At 44.2% G+C, this 18,494-nt stretch overlaps 1 protein-coding gene across 2 annotated transcripts in view; it reads right to left on the bottom strand.

Annotated features, from left to right (window-relative positions):
• rhpn2 (rhophilin, Rho GTPase binding protein 2) overlaps positions 1-18,275 on the bottom strand; it is a 35,195-nt gene extending 16,920 nt beyond the window's left edge. For both annotated transcript variants that reach the window (XM_080492095.1, XM_080492096.1), the window contains exons 1-3: positions 18,101-18,275; positions 11,402-11,517; positions 6,311-6,439 (exon numbers count right to left, since the gene is read on the bottom strand). In XM_080492095.1, coding sequence (XP_080348221.1) covers positions 6,311-6,439; positions 11,402-11,517; positions 18,101-18,166 — 311 coding nt within the window. In that variant the 5' untranslated portion in view covers positions 18,167-18,275. The remainder of the gene's footprint in view (positions 1-6,310; positions 6,440-11,401; positions 11,518-18,100) is intronic.
• Positions 18,276-18,494: the final 219 nt, after the last annotated feature.

The following is an 18,494-nucleotide window of genomic DNA, read 5'->3' as shown; positions in this document are numbered from 1 at the left end:
TGTGATAGATTGATGGAGCCACTACAGACGAGCCACATGTGGCTGCACAGCTGCAGGTTCCAGTCTCCAGGTTTAAACTTTCTGACCAAGCTTCAGCAGGAGTTCATGTAAAACCTGTGTACAGTGCAGAGCAGCCGGATCCCTTCAGTGATGGCACTACTGCTTGAGAAAGTGGACGTTTGAGTGTAATCTTCAGTGGAGAGTCTGGATTAGGCAGATGGTGCGGTAAACACTCTCAGCAGGAATGAGGATTTAAAGGTGAGGGAGGTCCAAAGTCTCCTCACGCTCATTAATCATTCCCAGGTCCCAATTTCGCTTCAGTATTACTGAACGGTCCACAATCAAGGTGATTTAAGCAGTACAGAGAGGAGCCACCATGCTGGAGTGTGTGTGCTTGTTACCGACAGATGGAAAGCAAGTTGAGCTCGTTATCAGAACTCTAAGCTGAGACATACCTGCTGGCAATCGGAGAGGCGGTAAAAACACTAACGGCTCATAACCAGGTTTTACTGAGGAAATGACGCATCTGAACAGTGAACCCAGCTGCTTTGCATTCCGGCGACACAAACAAATAACCTTGCCTTCATCACATACATGACTTTACAATCTTTTTACTGCACAACATATCAGAAAAACACGTCCTCTCGCTGGATCATCGGTTGACAAGACTTCACTCCTTTAGCCTGAATCCAGGCTGCAGTGCAAGTTACTTTGTTTAAACAAACTCTTTCAACTGGAAAACAACAATAATACAACATGTATTTATGTCTGATGGTGTTATGCACTTGTTTTTCCCCTCATTAATCTTACCAGGAAATAGTTTTCACACAGTGGATTAATGCAGGTCTGGATGTTTCCACTGTACAGTTTTTAACTATACATACTTTAAAATCTTACAGAGTTGTTTAGGGAGCAGTCACAATACGAGCGCAATCATATACAACGAAATACTTAGTAAATGAATGCTCCAATTAGTGCTGTTAATCGATAAAAATATTTTTTTACTAATTAATTGCACAATTTTCTGCAATTAATTGTGATTAATCACATTGTTTTTCTACTGAAGACTGAAGCTTGTAATGGATATTTATTGAGGGAAAACCCCGGAATTAATGTTGACTCAACACACAGAGACTAGTAAAAAATAAAAATAAAAAATCGGAAGTAAACAAAACTGCTTTAATTTCATAAATTTGTTTAACAAGTTAAACGCTTCAAATCAATTAATTACATTAACGTGTTATTTTTGACAGCACTATTCCCAATATGACAAGCCAGAAACGGGAGGATATCTAAAATCAGTTTAACTGGAACCTAAATATTATATGAGGAGTAACTGTAACAAATACTCAGTTACATCTTGTGTGAAAAGATGCTCAGTAATGGTCATTAAGTCCTGTAATCAATGTTTTCAGTATATAAAATACAAATATACACAGCAACAATCATATATTGGTGAAAATGTTTGAGTATTGTGGACATTTTTCCATCTTGTTTGAAGTCTTTAAATGTTGTTGACGTTTTAAAAACAGCCCCTCTGCCTGTATAAAGAAGCCAGAGGGTGAATTCAGCCTCGACCAAGTGAAATTTAAGTGTTAAAAGATTTTGGTGGTTTCAGTAGCTGTTCACATTAGCTGTCACTCTATCATGAAACTAATCCACTAACACACGAATACTTGAGTAACTTGACTAACCAGTGTTGCTTCATCGCAGGAACTTCAGGCTTTTCTCTTTCTTTTTTGTAAATTAGGGATTAAGTGCACTTTTGTTACAGGCACCATGGTAGTCAACACACTATGAACATCAACTTAGCATCCACCTAATGGCTGTTGTAACTTTTAGCTAATAAGAATGATCAGTGTTTATCAACATTAAAATATAAGACTAAGTTTCCATCAAAACCGGGGGAAATAAAACTTTATGATAAACACCATCTCTGTAGAAATGGTGGAAAACTCAACCTTTCTGAAACACTGCCACTGGTCACGTGCACCGCAGCCGTAGTAACTACGAGTTGTGCACATGCTCAGTAGGTGGACAATAAGAACAAAGTTCCCTCCAGAGTGTCATGACTCCCAGATTCTCCTGGGACTTGGTACTTTTATTTTGATGGTCACCGTAATAACAAGCCAACTTGGTCGTCTGTCCACTAGAATGTCTGTGTTCTCCGAGTGTTAATGTTTAGAGCAGATCGTCACAAACCCAACCAACAGCACCAACTAGTGGCCCAACATGCTCACTACATCGTTTGACAGTGTTTATGGAGCTTCCCTGTAAGCGTACATTGTTTTTTAAAAACGTTGCAGTGTAAACGCAAAACGTCTGAAACGAAGCACATTCACATTAAACTTGCTGTGTAAAACGGGGCCTTAATCATGTTTTCCTCCTTCACAGACTCATTGGACTCCCTGCAGAAGGAAGCAGTTGAAGAAGCAGGCAGCCTGACGTGTGATCTCTGGGAGTCTCTCTGTTCTCTCTTTTTCGGACAGTCATCAGTTTGGCTCTGCTGAGTCAGAAACTCTCAAGATGGGGGCGCTTGTTGTTCGGTTCAGGAACACTGCACAGCGGAAACGCTCCGCTTCAAAGAACCAGCAGATCTTTGATAGAACGAGTTGCAGTGAGGGAGGAACACACTCCTTAACGCACACGACAAGTTCACCAGCATTACTGCGTGCATGCAGTGTTTGTTCCCGTGCTTGATAAGGCAGTGAAGAATCCAGCCATTAGCAGCTATTTTTATTAAAGGAGGGCACATGTATCGGACTTTGTGTTCGGCATTACCTCATGTGAGAAAACCAGCTGGAGCTGGTCTGAATGAACAATAAGCCGAGACACCATTTAAAGTGGAGCAAAGGGAGAAAGCCTGGAAAGGTGAGGAGGGGTGTTTTGTTCCTGTACTTAAGTGTGAGCTTGTATTTCAGGCTGAGAGCAGTCTGCGCTTCCTTTGTAGTGCTGTAGCGTCATCTCACTGAGACACCTGCTGAGAAACACTTCTCATCATATCCAGTACTTGTTCAGCTGCATGTGATTCCTTTGTGTGACTGTGATGATGTGAACACTTTGGATTTTGCACATGGACACACAGGAGCTTCTATAAGAGCATCACCAGGAGAAAATGAGACGCCCCATGTGACAGAAGCACTGCCATACACACACACTGAGGGTGTAGAAACACGACGCTGACAGAATACTAAACACTCTTCATGAGCAGATAATCTCAATTTACAACAGTTTACAAACAGTACAAGTGGAATAGGGATCAGAGTCAGGAGTCTCCCCGACTCCTGGATACGAAGGTTTACATTCTCACACAGCGAGTCTGCTGCGGACAGTCAGCCTGATTCATTAAAACAGGTTAAAACCTCCTGAGACGCTGTAAGCCAGACAACCTAATCTGGGTTTATAGTAGTGGCAACACAAATTTGTATTTGGGGGTTTTATAAGGTCGTGTGCAGATTTATGTCAGAATTTACTCAAAAGATCCAAACAGGCCTGTGGCACTGAACAAAATCCACACAGATCCCCACCTGCAGGGAGCCTGATTCGGCACTTGTTGCATTGCCAAATGTGGAAGATCATTGTCAATGAGCCTTAGAGCCGTAACCATGTCAACCACTAAACACCCCACCCTGCATCCTCCACAACCTCCCCACCCTGCTCATCACTTCAGCTCCACTGCGAGTCCTTGTCATGGGTTACTGTGTGTGTGTGTGTGTGTGTGTGTGTGTGTGTGTGTGTGTGTGTGTGTGTGTGTGTGTGTGTGTGTGTGTGTCAAAATGATCACACAGAATGAATTTGCAAAGTGTGAAAATAACTAAGTATTTCAACATAAAATTAAACAAATTTAAAAAAAATGTACTGTTGTTTCCAATTTGTCCACTGGGGTTTACATGGTGTCAGTGAGAGTAGAGGAATTTACTCTCAAGACTGAACCGTAGGCGGCAGAAACGCGCAGAACCAGAGATCAGTGCTGTAGTAGCTACGTTAGTGCTAACAAAGTACTAGCATAAATATCTGACAAGTTCATGTAAACATGCCTGTAATTGGCTTTTTTATTTAACAATCAAGGGTATTCATGTGGCACGTTGTAGAAAGTGCATTACACGTGAGCATTTGACGTGCATTTTTGACAATAAATGAGATTGTATTTGAGGTAGGAAGACAGAGGCATGTCGAGGTTTTGTGCACATCACCCCACTTCCTGTTACCAGCAGGTGGCACTATGCCCAATGATTGTGTCTCTTGACAGTGATCAGAAGTGGACTCTCATGCTACGTGTATTGTAATTAGCATGTATGCAAATTTGTGCGTATGCTAACATTAGCCTGTATGTTAATTAGTGCAATGCAAAAACTAGCGCATGCTAATTAGTGCATATGCTAAGGAGTGCACGCGCGAATTATGCTACATATGCTATTAGTACAAATGCTAATTATAGCATATGCTAATGCAAGTATGTATGCTAATTGCCGTGTATGCTAATGCAAGCGCTTTATGCCCGATGGTTGTGACTGTCTGTGATCAGACGTGGACTCTCAGGCAACTTGTGAAGTTAGAAACAGATCGGACCATGTACACCCTACTTTCACGCCGTGGCTGAGCCGTAATTGTTGTATGGCTGTGATGCTAGCCGGACTCTGATGCAACGTGTCATGTTTGAGGCCAATCTGACCATGTTCAGGCTATTCACATTGCACTTCCTGTTTCATGGCGAGTGTGACCCCTACCACGCCCTCAATTGGCGTTACGACTGAGAGTCATCACATGGTTGTGTTGAGGACTGGACTCTGATGCAACATGTCATCTGAGCGCGCTCAAGCTGTTTACTGTTTAAACTACACTGTGAGTTTGATGACGTGACGACGTGGTCTGATTTCTTAATATCTGACTTCCTGTTGAGTTTTCGGTATGGCCGTAAGAGAGTTTTTTGTTCGTCTTGGCCTCTTACATATGTGTGTGGACTTTGGTAGATCTTGGTGAAATGTGATTCTGGGCCTACCTTTCTCCAATTTTTCAGTGGCGCCATTGAGCCATTTCGCAAGTCACATGTATAACTCCCCCAAATTATCAAATTTTTCGCTGGACCTGACGACTGTGCAAAGTTTAACAAAACGTTGTGGCCCTCAAAAACACGCCCGTTTGGGCTGACAAATAATAATAGCAATAATCCCTATGGTTTCAATAGGGTCCTATGCACTGTCAGTGCTCGAACCCTAATAAAACCTTTCCACAGCTCGAGGTGACAACTCGGATCAAATTGTACTGAACCAAAATGGGTCTGACCATGAAATCCATGTAACAGCTGCAATGGCTTTTATTTCCAAATGTTCAGCAGTCCCACTTGAAAACCTTAAATTCATCAGAAGACATGAGAGTTCACCTGTTTGAGGCTGCAGGAACAATATCCGAGAATGTTTATGTCCACCTGCCTGAACAGTAAGAGGAGTGTATCTTTTGTGTATTTAAAGAAGCAGGAGGACCACAGCAGGCCTGAGGAGGCCTCAGAGGTGAGGTATCCTCACTGAACTACTCACTGAACAACAGATTACTTGAGAAGGAGGACAATCGCCGTGACTTCCTGCAGTTTCTCTGCACAACTTCTCTGTGTCACGTGTGACTGAGACCATGAGCCACCAACACACGCGCTGCATTTCCATCTAGACCTCATGAGAGCGACGTGGTGAACACACCCTGCGTCGCTCTGAGGGGACCGCTTCACTGGCTTTGCACATAGCTTCAGATCAGAAGTGTTTCCTGGTGAAACCTGCTGGTCCGGCTCAACAACAACAAACTCCCACACTCAGGCTTCAAGTTTTTCTATACGTCTCCCTCTGCACTCACTTTTTTTGCCCGGTTGCATTCATACAGAAGCAGCAAACAAGAACATTATTAGATCATTCGAGTCTGGTGATGCACTTCTGTGTGGAAATTACATGTGTGAGTTTCTGTTGAATCCATGTTTGAGGTGAACTGGTGACTGAATAAACCGAGTGTGACTGTTACTGTGTTTGTCCTGTGATTGTACCAGAGCAGGACAGCGATCCTTTAACTAATGGAGATATCACAGAAGTGAAGTTATTTGGTAATAGCCACTTATTACCAAAAGTGACCTTAAAACCACAAATACTTGGATGATTAAGTTGACGGTGAATCAACAGCGCACACGTTAATCCATGTGGTTAATAAAGGGAGTCATGAGACTTGTTGTCGTCTCCTCAGATGCTGTGGACAGGTTGTCCTCAGAGAGCACGAGATGACCTAAAGACGTCTGTGTCACACTCTTTAGAGCACATATTGTTATTTTACTTACTGTGAGCTCTGGTAGACGTCCACCGAGCTGTTGAGTCCGTCCAGCTCTCCCGTCAGCAGCTGCAAGTTGGAGTTAACGTAGCTCAGCTCCAACAGGACCATCTCTTTCACCTTGTTATTGGAAGTGGCCCTGCACACAGAGGGAGAGAGTGATTTAAAAAAAAAAAAAAAAAAAAAAGACGCTGCAGCTGATTATTAAAACATGTGTTTCTGACCACAGGCCTGCGTCACTCGGCCTGCTCTGCTCTTGATTTACTCTCCAGCACTCAACCAGGAGCTGTGAGTCACAATCCAGCTCTTTCCCATGTTAAAGCCACAGTTAACCTGCACAGTGGCAATCTGATCGCTGCGACAGCGTGGTTCAGGCGTGAAAGCCCCGGCTGCCTATAACTTCACTGGACGACGTTTTAATCTTTCTTCACATCTCGTTCTTTCTGTCGCTGCTGTTTCACCATCACGAGGGGAAGTGTCCAGCAGCGTGCAGAGACGTTGCTCATCAAATGAAGTGTGCATTCATACTAGCCTTCGGCTCTCTGGGCAGCACAACATGTTAGTATAAATAAAACCAATTGTTCAGTCAACAACAAAAACCTCATGCACCAGCTCGTTGGTCAGAGTGGCGACTTTTCATTCAGATGCAGCCTTATTCATAAAATAAATGGGTTTTCATTTGCAAAACATGACGATTGGTGAAATACGAGACTCGGACTATGCTTTCTGAACTGTCCTCTGTCGTTTGTGTCCAGATCGTTTGTCAACTGAAAAGCTAAAGTGAACCCGAAGACACCCAAACGTCCTGGCAGCACGAGGCTCGGTCAGAGCTTCAAGAGGGCCAGAAACATTTGAAATATTAGTGTGAGGACGTCTTTATGTGCGCGAGTACAGGCCGTCTGAGGAGGACAGAGGGAGGTTCAGATACTCTGCACAGCAGAGATAAACCTGCACACGCCTGTGTGCCTTTTGTAACACACACAATTCATCATGCATTGTGAAGGTGGGAAAACAAAACCTGGCATTCACCTGCCTCCTTGGTGACAGGAGATAACGCACCCACACATCACTTTGTGTCGGAGGAGGACGTGGAGCCCGCCAGGCCACAGGCTCCAATTATCATCCAATTCTTATTTCTAATATCTGCCTCGGTTCATGGGAATCACAAGAATGAATTTAAAAGTCACAGAATTTAAAGAATTTCCCCCTGGGAATTAAAAAAAGTACTCCGATTCTGAACGAGAGGCCAGAAAGTGTGGTTGAACTGACTCTGTGCCATCCTCGGCTCTGCAGATGTTTCTGTGTTTATGCTTCTTGGCAAACTGACCATTCGCTGGATTTTTCCTGTGTGTATTTGAACTATGAAATATAGCTTGTACTGCGTGGTTTAATAAATAACTATTGAAAACTTTAGAGGAGTGACTCCACACATGTTGAAGTGTTTTTTTCCTTTGAATCTTTGCAAAAGTAGATTGTCCAGTTTAAATCAGTTTCTGTCTCCAAACATTTGTTTGACCTTCAGTCTCCATCGAGATTCTGATTGGACATCTTAAACAAAGTCCCTTTCTCAACGGCACTAGAGAGCACTACTGTTGATATGTGGCATTTAGTGTTTGTAATTTGACACCAGCCTCACAGTCTTGATAAGAAACACAGTCCTGACGTTCACAGGAGTCAGAAATGTGAGCCATCACATCACCATGTGGAAGAGAAGAGAAGAGAAGAGAAAACTGGTCAGACCGGACAGACTCCACCTGTGGCTGATAGAAAGAGGAATGCAGAACAACAGAAGAAGAAAAGTGACGTCGGGAAACTGAAGACACCAAACAACAAAACGCACACGGGCGTATTGAACATTTTCTTCATATAAAAAGACTTTACCAGCCAGTGAAATATCTAGGATTGTGCTTGGGATAGTGGTGATAACACACGGAGGATGGGCGGTACTGCGGGACGGCAGCCAGGCTGCGTTTCATTTAAAAATAAAGCTGGGAGCATACCTGAAACCTCAGACATTCATCCAGACCGTCCTCTGGACTGCAGCTGGGCTGGCATACACTCACACAGGGTTCATTTGCCCCGGGCCTCAGATGGCCAGACTGTGTGAAGGACTAGAGGAATGTAGCTTGGACGGGAGTAATGAACACAAACAGTGAGGCACACACAGATATATGAACCCACTGAGCAGCAGAAACACCTAAAAACACAGCGTTTGTGCTGCGGAGAGATGCTTCTTCTTCAGTCCAGTTAACCTGACTCGACGCTGAAGCCCAAACGCAGGTAGAATTCTGTATAATAAACTGCAGTCATCCGATAGTAAAAGCTGCCTTTATGAGAGTTTGACCTTTCTCACTCATCACAAACTTAACTGATTTCCTCCATCACTTTCTTTCTCCTTCAGCAGGCAGCCGCGTGTTTTTCCTGTCCGGCAGGTTCGGCTGACATGACGACGAGCAGCGTTTACAGAAACACACCATTTCTGACACAGGCTGGATATCAAACCCAGCAGCTACTTCTAAAAACAAAGAACTTCAAACCTCTTTCCCCAATACTGCAGAAATAAAACTCACCCACCCATGAGTGACGGACTCATGGTACAGCTGTCTGAGTCAAACAACCACAAAAAAAAACTGGACGGACAAAAGACGCCAAACAAATCTGCTTTTCTAAAATGTGACTGTGTTGACAACAGATCATATTTCACTTCATTATTTTAACAATAAACACCAAAGTCACAATAAACACCAATACAAATGACCAAAAACAACAAAGTTCAAACTGAAGCACTACTGGAGAAAACTGCAGACACATATGATTGGATCCATCAAGAGAAAGAGCACTGCTATTTAGAAGCACAGAGACTTCTACATCCTATACAGAAATGTTAATTTGTCACGAGCCATATCTGGATCCCGATATTTAACATTATCACACATATATCACAGGTTCCTCCTCTTTCTTCAAATGCAGGACGTCCAGAGTTTTCCACAGGATCCCGTAGGGGAGTGTCCACATTATTCACTGAGTAGCAGTGCCAGTTAGACGAACTTCAATCTCTTAAATGTGTTTACAGTGTTTCCTGTCAGATGTCTGGGCCCGGTTGTTCAAAACTGGGTTATCGTTTAACCAGCCTTTAAAAACATTTCACCGACCGTTAACTTTAGCAGCACTGTTTTCTTGTTGTTCAAAACTCAGTTAACTTTAACCAGGTGTTATCTTGACATTAAACTTAACGCACCTCCACTAACCTTTTAACAGCGTGGTTAACCCTCACTATGTGTTTACCGGCAGCGCTGCGTTCATGATGAGGTGTACCGTGGACTTAACTTTGATATAGGTCAATACTGTAATGAAGAGTTACGCTTTTATGGAGCCCCGGAGTGGCCATAGAAAAAAATTTGAAATAATTATATATATATATATAAATAAAAAACACATGGAAATTAGATAATTAGCAATCTCAAATTAAAAACTTGAGACACTGAGTTACTATCTTGTTTCCTCGTATTATATTTTTTCACCAATGACGCTTCCATCCCATAATATTTGCTGTTATGGAGCTTTAAGATGAAATAATGTGGAGCACATTAGATGTTGGTGTTTTCTAACTAAAGCATGTGAAACACAGACGTGTTAAACTCACCTTGGTCCTAAAAGAGAGGATCGAATCCTCAGCAGCTCTGAATCACGTCTCCCCTCTTTACCATAAATAAATGAGGCTGAGGCTTATTTTTCAACATTACAGAGTGAATTTCTGCTCCTTTCACTTTATTTCTGGACGTGTCTGAATCAAAAGCTTCAACATGGAGGAATGGAGGTGTAGAATGATAGAACGCTGCTCTGCAGCCGTTTCCAATAGCAACCCTATGTAAACACACTGATCGATAATAAAAGTTCTCTTTCACATGAAGCCATTAAAAGGCTCATTTTATGGCTAAAAACTCCAAGCCTTCATTTACAGTAGTATGTAGTTTGTTTAGTAGTTACTGATGAACCAAAAGTTTAGCTTCATTATAAAGAAGTACTGTGGAGCGTCTCATAGTGGAGCGACACCGCCTCATACAGACCTCTCCCTTCCTGAATCCAGAGATTAAATCATCTGGTTCCCTCGCTTTATTAATTTGAGGTAACGACTTATTATCTCGTTCCCACGCATTATTATTTTTCTCTATGGCCACTCGGTCCACTTTCTATATCGTCCTCTCGGGTCAAAATTATAAAAAGGTGAGGCAACATGATGCCGTCGATCATCCAGCTCAGTTTTCATGTTCCACTTTAATATCCTGGCAGCAGCGTAGTTTCTCATGTTTTATGGTCGTTTTATAGAGCAGATAAAAACCCTGCGCTGCCTCCACCGCAACGTTTAAGACAAAACACGGAAGCACGGAGACTTGAAAGTGGGCGGAGCCTTGGGAGGAGCGGCATCAGGGACGCTAACCACTGTTGTTAACCTCACAACCTTTGACGCCGACATTAACTAACGTGATGACTAACTATGTTTTAAACAACGCATATTTAATGGTCGGTTAGCTAACGGCGGGTTAAGGATTGAACCGGTGGTTAGGGCTTAATCAGTGGTTAAAATAACCCAGTTTTGAACAACCGGGCCCTGGTCATTTGTTCTTATACTTCCATATTTGTCATGGTCAGAAGGATAAAGACACAGGACAGGATCCACTGGGAGCTTTTTCACTCCACTTTTCTGATTGTTTAACAACCTGAAGCTCTGCAAATACAACAGCAGGCCCCTCTAAAAGCTCAGAGATAAGAGATTATTGACCCTCTAGAGGTCAGAAGTGTGATTGATGTTCACCACGGTTATATTTGCAACAGCATGGCAGAAGTGTGTGTACAACAGAGGCCCACTGCTGAGCCAACGTTGCTTTCCTCGAAATGTGTGTGTGTGCTCAAATAGTTACAGATTAAACCTGGTGACTTTGTGTCCAAGCCTGTGTGTGTGTGTGTGTGTGTGTGTGTGTGTGTGTGTGTGTGTGTGTGTGTGTGTGTGTGTGTGTGTGTGTGTGTGTGTGTGTGTGTGTGTGTGTGTGTGTGTGTGTGTGTGTGTGTGTGTGTGTGTGTGTGTGTGTGTGTGTGTTCTTACTTAAGCAGGTTCTCGGCTCCGGCCCTCATCCTCATCTGTTTGATGATCTGCTGGTTCAGAGTGGCTCGTTTGTTCTGCAGCTTGCTGCGTCCAGTCTGTGCAAACGGGCTACAGCCCTGAAGCAGGAGAGACACGAGACGGTCAAGGAAACAAAAAACAACTGATGTAGAGGTTTGATTAAGTGCGGCCAATCAAAATGTGACTTCAGCTGCTGTTACAGTGATTTTAAACGTGTTCAGACGATTTTAGCCGTTTGATTCAGAGCTTTCAACAGAGTTCTGAGTCATTCTTAGATTTGATCGCAACATCCGTCCCCTTGTCTGCAGCACTGCTAAATAAATGTGTTTTTTATATACATTTTGCAACCAATGGGAAAGCCCTGTTACAGAACAATATGACATTTTCAGTGGGTTTTAAACAAATTTGCTTAATTTAGTAAAAAAATAAAAACAACTGGTGAACTCTTCCATCGGTTAATCAAACGCCACCTATTAAGTACATTACAGTGTGAGCGCACAGATGAGATTATTAATTCTCCTGGTGAGGAAATGAATAAAGCACTGTCAGTGTGCACTGAGCTGCAGGTTTATCTGTGGGAGAAAAGAAGCACCAACTGTGAAGACCTGAAATGATGGTGGACATGCTCACAGTTATTATGTATATTCTACTCATTTCATCACAAAGTCAGGACATTGGAGTTGTTCAGGAGCCGTTTTGGCACACACTGATGTTAATCATTCTGCATCACGACTGTTAAAGTGACATTCTTTCCACATCACAAATTATACTGTTAACAATAAAGTATGAAACACAACTTACAGCAAATGATGCCAACTGGCTAAAGTGGCTTTTCTCTTGTTTAGTGCACCCAGAGCACTTTAAAATGACTACCATAAATCTAAAACTTAGAACATACAGTTCATTTAATATCAAGGCAACATGTTTTCTTATGGTCATATATGTAATACTGAACATTGTTTCCTTTAAACATGATATCAACATGCCTGATTTCACTTTTAGGTGTGCGTTTTGCTCTGCCTACTGTAAAATCAAACCTGAGCTGGAACATCTGTGTGTTTCCATGGGACTGTGTGTCCATCATGGCCACGGTGTCTCTGCATCACTGAGTCAACCGGCTCACAAATAAAGTGGCTCCGGGCATTGCTACAACCTGAGTCACAGCAGAGGTGTGGCACGACCGCACAGAGACCGGTCAGCACAGACAAACCTGTTCAATCAACGTCCGCCGTGTGAGACGCTGCAACACTTTTCAGCCGACCCAACAGGTGGTCAGCAGGACAGAGAGAGAGCGAACCCAGAGAACACATGGATGTTCAATGGTTCAAAAGAAAAACCTCTTTTTTTTTTAAATTTATGGAAACGTCTAACTAGAAAAGTGCAATACCTCTCTTATGATCCGACACCAAGTGAGACATAGCTGGTATCAGACACTGACGCGGTACAGAGACTGTGTGTGAGGGTCAATCTAAGATTGTGAGGTAACAGAAGGAATCTATAAACAGACGTACGTGGTATCAAAGTATCGATTTACAGATTACTACCTGGAACAGTCCGGATTAACTGACTCACTCAGGGCACAGCCCTCTGACTCAGTTTTACATAATGTCTGAATAACGTTTTAAATTTGCTCAAAGTAACACAGACATCCGACGTTCTAGTAATGAAAAATACAACCAACCCTGAGTAATACAGAAAGAGCGAGGGCTTCATTTATAAAACATTGCGTAGGATCCATACTAAAAGCTGAAATGGCGTGCGCCAAAAAATATTCAGATTCGTGAAACCGTGCATACCCACACCTAGACACACTTTTTCCTTTTATGGATCAGTCCACCTGGAAGGTTGCGCAGTTTAGACCCCGCCCTCAACACGCCCACCTTCTACCATAAATGGTCAATGCAAAGTGCCTCATGAATATTTGTGCATTTGATGCTAAATGTAGATGAATTGGTCTGATGTGACGGTGGAGGCCAGAGGAGAGTGGCGGGGCACCGTCAAGGGGGCCAGAACCCGAGTCCACCGCCGGACACTAAAACAACCCCCATGGTTGTGACAGCCGGCACGTCTGGCAGGGTCTGGAGAGGGAAGGAGACACAGTTCTGGTGGAGATTACAGTGGAGACGAGACCCATATAGTCCAGTTTTATCTGTTTATTAAATGTAGAAATTAAATATTTCAACAGGGATTGTGAAAAGGCTCAGTGGACTTTGTGTTTTATGCTCAGTCACTCCAGAGTCGGAGGCGGAGGGTGACGAGGAGGTCGTCTCCTCCAGCGCCATGGCGGTGCCAGAGCGTCCACAGTGCACACGCTAATTACTGGTATACGCTTACTCAACAATTACACTAATGGTTACACACCTTGTCACAATTAATAATCAATCAGTGCTTTTCCATTTTAAGATGAAAGTGTGACATATGAACATAGTGCTGCTGATTCAGCAGTAACGTCTCACTAAAGGAACATCTAGACTGCAGCTTGGCTGTTAATGATTACATATTCTGATATGTGAAGACATTGAATGTATGAGATGAGTCTGGCTTCAATTCACCACTTCACCATCGGCGCCGCCAGTTTCCTCCAAATCCAGAATGTGTGTGCAGAAGGTCCAAAGTTGGTGTACCGGTACGCACATTCGCTTACAATGTTTTTTTTTTATTTAATAGATCACAAAGTTTGTGTGGGCAGTGGCGTACGCATCTTTCAGGGCCTGTTTTGTGCATAAGCAAGCTGTATAAATCAGGCCCCGTTCACTACATTTTCCCTTCATCCACAACAGATACTTTTCATTCACTTGGATAGCAGAGACAGAAGTACAGAAGATGAAATGGAGTTAAGCAACAAAAAACATCACACATGAGCTCCGACTGCCTGAAACTGTTTTTGTATTATTTCACTGGTTTGACTGTGTTTATCTCATCGTTCTACATTTCTGGCAGAGTCATGTCATCAGTCTTCTTATCTTACAGTGTTTGGGTGGAATGTGCAAGTACCAATGGAATGAAAGCGCGCTTCGATGTCCGCTCACACATTTCACCCTGCAGCACCGTCCGATCTGTCCTACCCTCCAGGTATAAAGCAGTGGAGCGGTTGCTGTGCAAACACTGCACAGACCTGAGACATTAATAATTAACCATCAACACAGATCTGGATCTCACAGGTTGAGGTGTGGCCGAATCCACCTGAAACTATTTTTAGGAGGAGACGCTGTCACGTCCAACTGAGAAAAAAAAAGCGGGAGCGGCTCAGCTGAAAGCTCTCCGATCGAGAGGACGGACACATTCCGATGTGGTGATTGTGAAACACGGCTCTGATCATGTGACGTCGGTGACTGGTACCAGCACTCTAAGATGATTTGTGTTATCTCTGTGTGGACCACTGGCTGAACAGTTTCACTTTTCCCTGAGAAAGGCTTTCAGGCTTCACGTCATCTTGTTCTTTCATTGTTCAGTTTTCACGGTGTCACACTTCTTTTACTTTCAGTCCGACTCCTGTGAGAATCAGGCTGTAGGATCTCAACTGGGTCAGACCAGCAAAATGACTGAATAAGAACTAATTCACATTAAATATCTTTTCAAACACACCACGAATGAAAATCAATTGTGACTTCAACACAAGGCTGTACTCACAGATGAATATATCATGTCTCATATATTTTGTCTAATCCAGAAATACTAAACTGACTGGACTTTGCGTTTCATTTGGTAAGTCTGATCCTAAGTCCTGACCAACACTGTCGTTAGTTTTCACAGCCGCACCTGTCAGCGCAGGTCTCAGTGTTGTGTTGAGTCTCCTACGCTCACTGAAACCCTGTCATCACTGAATTAGAAAACACTGTTACTCCGACTGGAACATTAAAGTTCATGTTTCTCTTGTAGTTTTAAACGTCGTTGGGTCATCCTGTAGTCCAGACCGGACTCTCTGGTGGGCTGAATTTAGTTCGTCCCTCTAGAAATAGACATGAAGTTTATTGTTTCTGATGAAAACTCCCTCATGTGTAGACCCAGAGAAGCTTCAATGCTTTTGGCAAACACTCACAGTGTGGCCATCTTCATTTGACAGGCTCACTGTCCACCGGAGTGCGGCCATCGTTTCTGCTTCGGATCCTCGACTCAGTGAGCCAGAATATCAAGATCGAGGGTTTATGGCATCAGATCAAGTAAAGTAAAGATGTTGTGCCACTGAGGCTGAAGAGAAGCCTCCACCACAAGGTGCCACTGCAGGTACGGCCAACATGCCAACGCCCAATGGCACAGCTTACAGCGGATTCATGCAGGTCAAACCAGAGTGGTGGCGGCCAGCTTCACAATCGAGCGTCCGGATCGTAGCGGAGTGAGCGTCCTCTTCACAGCCGAGCTCCACATGGACCTGAAGCTGTGATGCTGGCACAGAGAGCTGAACACTACAGCCTTTATGTACGTCCGAGCGCCCTAAACACTTCATTAGCGCAAAACAACAAGAGACAATCCGGTTCATTATCACATCCATCGAACAGCAAACGCACGTGCTGTTGTGCAACGACTTGTTGAGCGACAGAGCTGCTTCCTGGGACAACTGGTGATTAGGACTGGAAACCAGCCCAGGAGGCTTCAGACAGCAGCACACTCATTACTGCTGCTTCCAAACAGGGCCGGCGCGCCCGGCACGTCAATGCCTCACTGACGGGACCTGAAGCACAAACTGAAAGACTGACGCTTGGACGGTTTCTTCATTTCCAGATCTGATCACAGCTGCTTGTGTCGTCTGTCTTTAATCCCCACACACACCCTGCCGAGTGTCTCTGGGTGAACGGAGCTCGTCTGCTTTGTGAACCAGGACACATGTTGTCAATTTGTGTCTGTGGTCTGGCTGAAGGACACCCCCGAGCCAGATGCTACGTCAATGCTCTCTTCGGCCGCAGAAGATGAGGAGGAGAAACATGCCGACTCGGCTGTTTGTTCTGCCATCTTTCCATCTTGCAACCCAAAAGTCGGAGCGCAGCCAGCTGGAAGTGGAGCAGTGGGCCGGCCTGGGACAAGAGCCCCGGACCACAGCTCCTCCCACGAGGACCGCCGGCCCGGTGAGGCCACGTAAAATCATTAAACTCATTCTCACCCCAGAGAAAAGAGGGGCACAGACCATCTCAGTAAAAATCTGACCAAAAGAGAAGTTTCCCAACTGCAGATCTAATAAAAATAAGAAAATGAGGACGCAGAACTCATTGCTTCTGCGGTCTGAATGAATGTGCAAGCCTTGTTAATACTGAGGCTGGCAGTGGAAGCTAACTCACCAACAGAGCCGAGAAGAGATGGTGAAAGGAAACATTTAGTAATAGCAGTCAGTCTCCCAGCAGGTCCAGTGGCAGTGCCAACATCTGCCGGCCGCTTTATACACACAGGAAGTGCCTGAATCCAGACAGCGCTCACGGGGGGATTCAGGGGATTCAAACACACAAAGGCAGACTCAAACAATGAAAACTCTTCAGTGGACGGCATGAAAATATGACAGAGTGAAGCAGAAAGGAAAAACATCACAGTCAATCACTTCCCTATAGAGAAATGATCAGGTCAAATTGTTTTCGTACAATATTTACAGCTAACACTGCCACACAAACAGTGAAAAGCCACCTTAAAAGGTAGAAACTGGGATAATTATAGTCACACAAACGTAGGAGAAGCAACACCTTCTGATTTGTTCACCTTTTAGAACGAAGACTTCACCAGGTTGGAGGACTGTAAATAGATATTTACACCGGAACAAACAGCAGGGGCTTTAAACAAATGTCATCCTCCAGCACTCGTGCACACATCACAACACATTCAGGAAGAGTGGGTCAATAAAGTGATTTAGTTTTCCCCTCCACATATTCCTTTCTTCTTAAATGTTTAAAAGAAGTAACTGTGCTGCTAGAAAGGCATCACCCCGACACCCAGATGGTTCCTGTGGCCTCCACCCCCCCCACGAGTTGAGAACCACTGGAGGTCTGGGTTGTGCTGTATCCATCACACTCCAACATACACCACACTAATAGTGTGGAGCTCAGCCACACACACACACACACACACACACACACACACACACACACACACACACACACACACACACACACACACACACACACACACACACACACACACACACACACACACACACACACACACACACACACACACACACACACACACACACTATTGATCTCCGACCTTAACTAGTATTTGCCCAACCAAAAGCCAGAATACCAGCAATAACCTTAATCTGGATTAAAAACCGCTCTTCTCGTAAACACCGAACACTTTACTGGTAGTGTTTAGCCGGTGGGAGGCTTTAATCCACCAGGGGGCGCTGAAGCAGGTGAATACTCAGGTTGATGCTTCTCAAACTATTTAAAAAGATATGATAATAAACACATAAGCAGATTTGTTTTAAGTACAAAACACACACACACACACACACACACACACACACACACACACACACACAGACACACACACACACACACACACACACACACACACACACACACCTGAACCTGACAGTGCTGCTGCTGTTGACACACCAGGAGCTCCTGAAGTGAGTGTTGTACCTTTCTACCATTCCGAGTCCGTTTTTTGGTTTAAAACAGAGTTAAAGTAGACCTGTGGATGTGTGGCTTCTGCTGCGGAGCGATACACGTTGAAGATGTGACCTGGAGAGAGACTGACCTTCCTGAAGTAGCTGCCGTCTCCTCCGCCGGCTTTCAGTCCGTTTGGAGGGAGTGTGTCCGTCATGGTGAGAGGACAGGTGAGAGAGCAGCTCCGAGCGTCAAACCGCAGATACGAGTGTGTGTGTGTGTGTGTGAGAGAGAAACTCCGTGTGAATGTGAGTATATCCGCGGTTTCGTCTGCCAGTAGCTCTCCGACTTCACCAGAGGAAGACTGACTCCGCCCACAGGGGGGCGGGGCTTAGCTCCGGAGACACCTGCGGTACAGACCGGAGGGAGAAGCAACATGAGTTCCGCGGCCCAAACACCGACCAGGAGGGACAACATGAGGCCAGTGGCCTAAACATTGACCAGGAGGGACAACATGAGGCCAGTGGCCCAAACACTGACCAGGA

This window comes from Lipophrys pholis, assembly GCF_963383615.2.
Source record: "Lipophrys pholis genome assembly, chromosome: 2".
NCBI lineage: Eukaryota > Metazoa > Chordata > Actinopteri > Blenniiformes > Blenniidae > Lipophrys > Lipophrys pholis.
The sequence above is the reverse complement of the archived record's forward strand: the minus strand, read 5'-3'. Positions and strand labels throughout refer to the sequence as shown.